At 38.2% G+C, this 6,601-nt stretch overlaps 1 protein-coding gene across 1 annotated transcript; it reads left to right on the forward strand.

The window, feature by feature from the left end:
* The first annotated feature begins 1,748 nt into the window (after positions 1 to 1,748).
* On the forward strand, positions 1,749 to 6,601 carry LOC127771374 (2-oxoglutarate-dependent dioxygenase 11-like). Its single transcript, XM_052297314.1, has 3 exons — positions 1,749 to 1,970; positions 2,108 to 2,440; positions 6,336 to 6,601. Exons 1-3 carry the CDS (start codon positions 1,749 to 1,751, stop codon positions 6,591 to 6,593), a joined length of 813 nt encoding a protein of 270 aa, XP_052153274.1. The 3' UTR covers positions 6,594 to 6,601.

Raw genomic sequence — 6,601 nt, forward strand, 5'->3', positions numbered from 1 at the left:
CGACCGGAAGGCGGCGGATCTGGCCATGGCGACGGCGGCGATGACGGGAAGGCGGCGACGGCTAGGGTTATGGTTTTGTTTTTTCAATTTTGTTTTTTTCAATTTTTTATTTTTGCGTGCGGGTGACATAAGCACCCGCACGCGAAAATCCGATTTTCGCGTGCGGTTGCGCCGCCCGCACGCACAAATAGCGATTTTCGCAGACGAACTGCTCCAGACGGGCCGAAGCTCCGCATGCGAAAATCCGTTCGACCGCACGGGAAAATCTTCTGTGTATGAGTGGTGGCACACGCTCAAAATATTTGTCAGGGATAAATATACTCCCTCCGTTTCTAAATATTTAACACCGTTAACTTTTTAGCACATGTTTGACCGTTCGTTTTATTCAAAAACTTTTGTGAAATATGTAAAACTATACATATACATATAAGCATATTTAGCAATGAATTCGAACAGTCAAACATATTTTAAAAAAGTTAACAGCGTCAAATATTTAGAAACGGAGGGAGTATGAACCTCATAAAAATTTCTATGGAAGCACAGCTACATTTGTATAAACATGATCACCGACATCTATTATATAATTAAAGGAATAGAAAAAGGAGCCTCCACGTTCACTCTCATGGCCTAGAAATTCTCACATTAATCGGAGAAAAAGAAAAGGCAGAGTCCATATAGAAATAAAATTTAGAAATAGCTGAAATTTGGAATTAAAAAATAACATATAGAAATACAATTTAGAAATAATTGAAATTCGGAATTAAAAAATAAAAAATATTAGAAGAGGAGAATAGAGTCCATATAGAAATACAATTAGGAAATAACTGAAATTTGGAATTAAAAATAAGGAATATTAGAAGTAGAGTATAGAGTCCATATAGAAATACAATTAAAAAAAATAGAAATTTGGAATTAAAAAATAAGGAGTATTAGAAGTAAAGTATAGAGTCCATATAGGAATTTAAAACTAACTAAAATTCGGAATAAACATAATAAAATTAAAAGTAGAGTTTTGAGTCCGTATAAAAATATAATTTACAAATAACTAAAATTCGAAATTAAGAAAAACATGGGAAGAAGAGTTTAAAGTCAATATAGGATACAATTTAGAAGTAACTGAAATTCGAAATTAAAAATTAAAGAATATTGAAAGATGAGTTTAGAGTCCACATAGAAATACAATTAGAAATAATAAAAATTCAAAAATAAAAATAAATAATATTGGAAGAAGAGCCTAGAGTCTATATAGAAATACAATTTACAGAAAATTCGGAATTAAAAAAATATTAAAAGACGAGTGTAGGAATATATATAATTTACAAATAACTAAAATTTGATATTAAAAATAATTACTAACTAACACGTATATAAAATACAATATGAATATTACACATTTGTAGTTTCGTAAAGTTATTGCAAAATTTAAAATTATGATGTTATTTTAATATATTTGAATAATATAATGAGAAAACATATATGCTATTATATGAGAGAAAATATAATGTTACTACTTATTACAATAGCTTTGTGCTGTTGCTGTCTAAAGCAGACCAATTAATTTTGGAGCACACATAAATCTTGTAATTAAAGAATTTTGAGGTGTTTCAGTGAACAAGTGATCAAAAATATTTCCTCAATAGTTTTCCGAACTAATATTGTACGGACACCATAAATATGGACTTCATTACCATATCCACACGTAATCGAAACCGTCCGCATCTGACAGTGAAGGAAAGAGAACAGAGGCCATGGCGTCTCTCCCGGTGCCAAGCGTGCAGGCCATGGTGGCGGCCACCGGCATCGACCATGTTCCACCCAGATACCTCCGCCCCACGGACGCCGACGAGCCGGTCGCTTCTGACGGCGGCGAGGCGGAGATCCCCGTCGTCGACTTCTGGAGGCTGCAGCTCGGCGACGGCGACGAGCTGGCTCGCCTCCACATTGCCTGCCAGTACTGGGGCTTCTTCCAGGTTAATTTGATACTACTACCATTAGCATGCAGCTTCATTCTACCATAAACGTCTCGTCTCATGCTCTGATCGATTTTGCCATTTCTTGTTTTTGTTTACCTGCAAAACTGAACTGTATGCATACCGTGTGCCGTTGATCCTTCAGAATGGCACTGGACAGATACTGCGCGGCTGTGAAGATCACAGCGGATGGCCTTCTGGCTGCCATGGCGACCAACCTGGGAGTGGAGCCGGAGGTGATCGCAGAGAGATGCGTGGGTGGAGTCCAGTCGGTGAGGGTGCAGTACTACCCTCCGTGCGGTCAGGCGGACAAAGTAGCCGGCATCTCTCCTCACTCTGACGCTGATCTGGTGACCATTCTCCTCCAAGCGAACGAGGTGGATGGCCTGCAGATCAGGAGAGGCGGGGCTTGGCTTCCCGTCAGGCCTCTGGAGGGCGCTCTCATCGTCAACGTGGGAGACATTCTTCAGGTATGACTTTCTTTGGTCAGGCAGGCCCTAACATTACGGACTTTTGGAGACGCATGATGAGATTGAAGTAGATGCCTTTCGCAGATAAAAAAAGGCATGTTCCCTTTACTCTCAACTAGCCCACACAATTACGCGGCTAGCATCCACACAAATTATATATTTTTTTAATATATGATTTTACTTAAAATTTATTACATATCTATCTTGTTGTATTAAGACTTCGAAAGACCAAATCATATCATCCATATGTTTCTAATTTTATAGTTTTAAAAGTTACACCAATTACTACCTCTTACTTTTATCATCTCTTTCTTTATTTGCTTGTTCGATCAACCACTGTTTCTATTCATTCTCTTTGAAACCTTTAGAAATTGGATCTTATAGTTTTTAGAGTTTATTATCTCGTTGGATTTTATTTTTATAATTTATAGAAGTCCTGTCAAAGTATACCATTATACTCCATTACGACTCGTCCACTGTCTCTTCTCTTTATTATTGACGAGATTTTAAAAATCAAACATAATTATCGTTTGGGTTCATACTTTCCTTTCTAGAAGTACGCCAAAACGTTAGCGGCTCTGCTACTGTACTCATCTATGGCTGGTCTGCTACCTCTTTTTTTTTATCATTGAGATTTTAAAATCGAATATGATTATCATTTTTTTTACTTTATGAAAGTCTCGAACCTTTAAAAATTGGAACGTGTAGTTTTTAGAGTTTATTGTCTCGTTGGATTGCATTTTTTATAATTTTTAGAAGTCCCGTCAAACGCTTCATATACTCCTCTACGACCCATCCACCGCGTACTCTTTATTGTTATTTGGATTCTAAAAATTGAACATAACTATCGTTGGAATTCTTTTTTTACATGTCACACCATCCATCAGCGGCTTTGCAACTATACTCATGTATGACCCGCGCCGGCTGTCTCTCCTTTTTATTGTCATTGAGATTTTAAAAATCGAATAAGATTATCAATGGGGTTTATTTTTTACTTTCTAGAAGTCTTGCCAACCACCTTGACCGGTTCCTTCGTGGCATGTCCGTCGTCCCTCATTTTAATAGTTATTAGAATTCTATTCGATGTTTTATTAATAGTTTTTAGATGTCCCATCAAACACCACCATTCTACTCTTTTATATGCATATTACTTAACTAATATTATCATGTGTTTTAGATGGTCTTTTCTTTCACTAGTCTTTATTTTTTTATTACCTATTTTAGTTATTTGTAAATTATATTCCTAGTTGAAATCTTAATTTTATTTTTCTAATTTTAGAATTTATTTTATTTTTTATTTCGAATTTTAATTAATATCATATTGTGTTCTTTTATTTTTTTATTTTTTATTTTGAATTTCAGTTGTTTCAAAATTGTATTCCTATTTGAACTCTCCTTTTATTTTGTCTAATTTCGTATTTTATTTTATTTTTACTCCTAGTTTTAATTTATTTCGTATTGGGTTCTTATATAGACTTTTCTTTCAATATTGCTTATTTTTAATTTCGAATTCCAGTTAATTTTAAATTGTATTCCCACGTGAATTCTTCTTTTATTTTTATTTTTCCTAATTTCTAATTTTATTTTATTTTTTATTCTGAATTTTAGTTAAACTCATATTGGGTTTTTATATCGACTCTTCTTTCCATATTGCTTAATTTTAATCTAGAATTTTAGTTATTTTTAAATTATATTTCTACTTGAACTCTTATTTTATTTTGTTTTTGTTAATTTTGGATTTTATTTTATTTTTTCTTCCGAATATTAATTAATCTCGTACTGAGTTCTTACATGTACTCTTCTTTCAATAATGCTTATTTTTAAATCCGAGTTTTAGTAATTTTTAAATTGTATTTCTACTTGGAATCTCCTTTTATTTTTTTCTGATTAACGTGGTAATTTCTAGCCCCCACAACGAACATGGTGCCTCCTTTTAAAGCTGTCTTAATAATATAATAGATAGATAGATTTCAACCATTACTGCAAAATAGGTTTGTGCAAACGCTCAAAATGCATTTTCACAAGCAGTTGGGCGGGCCGCATGGAAGAAAAGGTCTACAAAAATCATGATTTCCGCTTGCGGCTTAAGCCGACCGCATGTGAAAAAGAATAATCACAAAAACAAATAAAATTTCTAAAAATTGAAAAAATACACTGCTGCCGCCGCCGTCCTCATCCTCCAGTAGCCACCGCCGTCATCGGCGTCGTCCTCCACCCGTTGCTGCCGCCCTCGTCGTCATCCTCCTCCCTTCATTGGCGGTGGATCGCAGCGGGGAGGGAAGCGGCCACTGAATAGGGGCAGGGGAGGGAAGCGGCCGGCTACTCGGGACGGGGGAGGGAGGTGGCTAGCAGATCTGGGCGGGGGAGGGTGAAGGCCGCCAGATTGGGGTAGGGGAGGGTCGCCGCGTCGCCCACACCCGCCCACGCCGTAGCCCTCGCCAGCTGTCGCCGCTGGAGTCCGCGCCCACCGAGCCACGCAAGGCAGTGACGGCAGCGCCCGTTCCCAGCACCTCCTCATTGGCCATGCCACCCGCCGCCCAGCGTGCCCACTCCTGCCCAGTGTGATAAAGAGAGAGAGGAGAGGAGAGGAGAGGAAAGAGAGGGTGAGAGGAGAGAAAGAGACAGAGGGTGAGGTGAAGTGGAAAAAAATGAAGTGTTGAGAGGGAAAAGAGAGAGCAGGGGAGAAAATATCTATGGAGAAGAGGATGGTATTTTCATATGCGGACCACTTAAGTGGTCCGTTTGTAAAAATAGTTTTTTGCATGCGCCCCCCTTAAGAGGACGGTATTAGAAAATAGACTAATTTTTCAGCGGTGCCGGGGGAGGGAGCAGGCGGAGGAGGGACGGGCGGCCGTGGCCGCGCCGTGGCGGAGCTGAGCGGGAGACTGCGGGAGCGGACGCCGTTCTCTCCGTCGAAGTGGGTGGATTGGTCCAGCCAATTTTGGCGGACCGTTTCATCGCGGATCAAAGAGGAATATTCCTCTCCAGGGATCATCCCATCCCACTCACCTTCCAACCAAACACTCCTAAAATGGGTTCATCCCATCCTATCCCATCTCATCCTTGTAACCAAACACTACCTAAGTGGTCTGTCCATGAAAATAGCTTTTTGCATGCGGACCTTTTAATAAGCCCTATGCGTAAATAGAGCTTGATTTTTACAGACTAGACTAGTTACAGCCCACTTGCAATCTATAGGGGTCATTGTATAGAAAAATCGTTTTTTATAGTGAACCCTACTAAATTTTTGTAAGGTAAACTAAATATTGGTAATTCTGAAAGTTTCCACTTAAAAATCCCCATCAAAAGTTGGTCGAAACATAACCAAAGCTATCAAAATTTGATAACGCCAAAATATGCCATAATTTGGCATTACTAAATTTGCTAAGGTTGATTTTGGTAACAATGTGAACAAGGCTATTTTTTTTCTTTTGGTTGCAAATATGAATCTAATATTTATTGCGTTGTAGAATAAAAGTATTGCAATTCAGAATCCATCCTACGAGTATCTTTACGGTGCTCTCTAGTGATAGTATTCTGCTACTAGCATTATGACCAGTAGAAATATTAACAAACTGGTGATTTATGAATTCTACTACCAATAATTGAGTTGGTTGTATAAATAAATATTATTATTAGAATAGAACATATAAATAATCTAGATTGATGGAACTAATACCAGTAGAGCACATTATATACTAATTTTTGTCATAAGTTTGGTAACAGAATAACAATATTTTCTAGACTACATATTGCAGTTGCACTACCAATACTATTAGGATTTAAATAATGAACAAAATCATCCTAATTAACTGTCTGATTTGATCCAACGTGAAACTGAAACTGACGTCCTTTCTATGTCGTCCATGGGGTCTGTCCATGTTTGCATGCACAGGTCTTCACTAATGGGAGGTACAAGAGCGTCGAGCACCGGGTTGTTGTGGATGGGAAGAAAGAGCGGCTGTCGATGGCGACCTTCCATTCTCCAAGCAAAAACGCCATTGTAGGTCCTCTGAGCGAGATGGTGGAGCATGAAGACGATGCTGCTTATACAAGCATGGACCATGACGAACTTCTGAAGCTCTTCTTCGCCAAGAAGCTGGAGGGGAAGAACTTCTTGAACCCGATAAAGAAGCTGAAGAACAGCGGCTGACCAAAGGA

This window comes from Oryza glaberrima, chromosome 1 (genome assembly GCF_000147395.1).
Source record: "Oryza glaberrima chromosome 1, OglaRS2, whole genome shotgun sequence".
NCBI classification, from domain to species: Eukaryota; Viridiplantae; Streptophyta; class Magnoliopsida; order Poales; family Poaceae; genus Oryza; species Oryza glaberrima.

Bases quoted from the DNA above. Each gene is read 5' to 3' on its own strand.
- LOC127771374 (XM_052297314.1), top strand. From the start codon at position 1,749: ATGGCGTCTCTCCCGGTGCCAAGCGTGCAGGCCATGGTGGCGGCCACC. The intron at 1,971-2,107 runs GTTAATTTGATA...GTGTGCCGTTGA, and splicing joins AGTACTGGGGCTTCTTCCAG to TCCTTCAGAATGGCACTGGA. The intron at 2,441-6,335 runs GTATGACTTTCT...TTGCATGCACAG, and splicing joins ACGTGGGAGACATTCTTCAG to GTCTTCACTAATGGGAGGTA.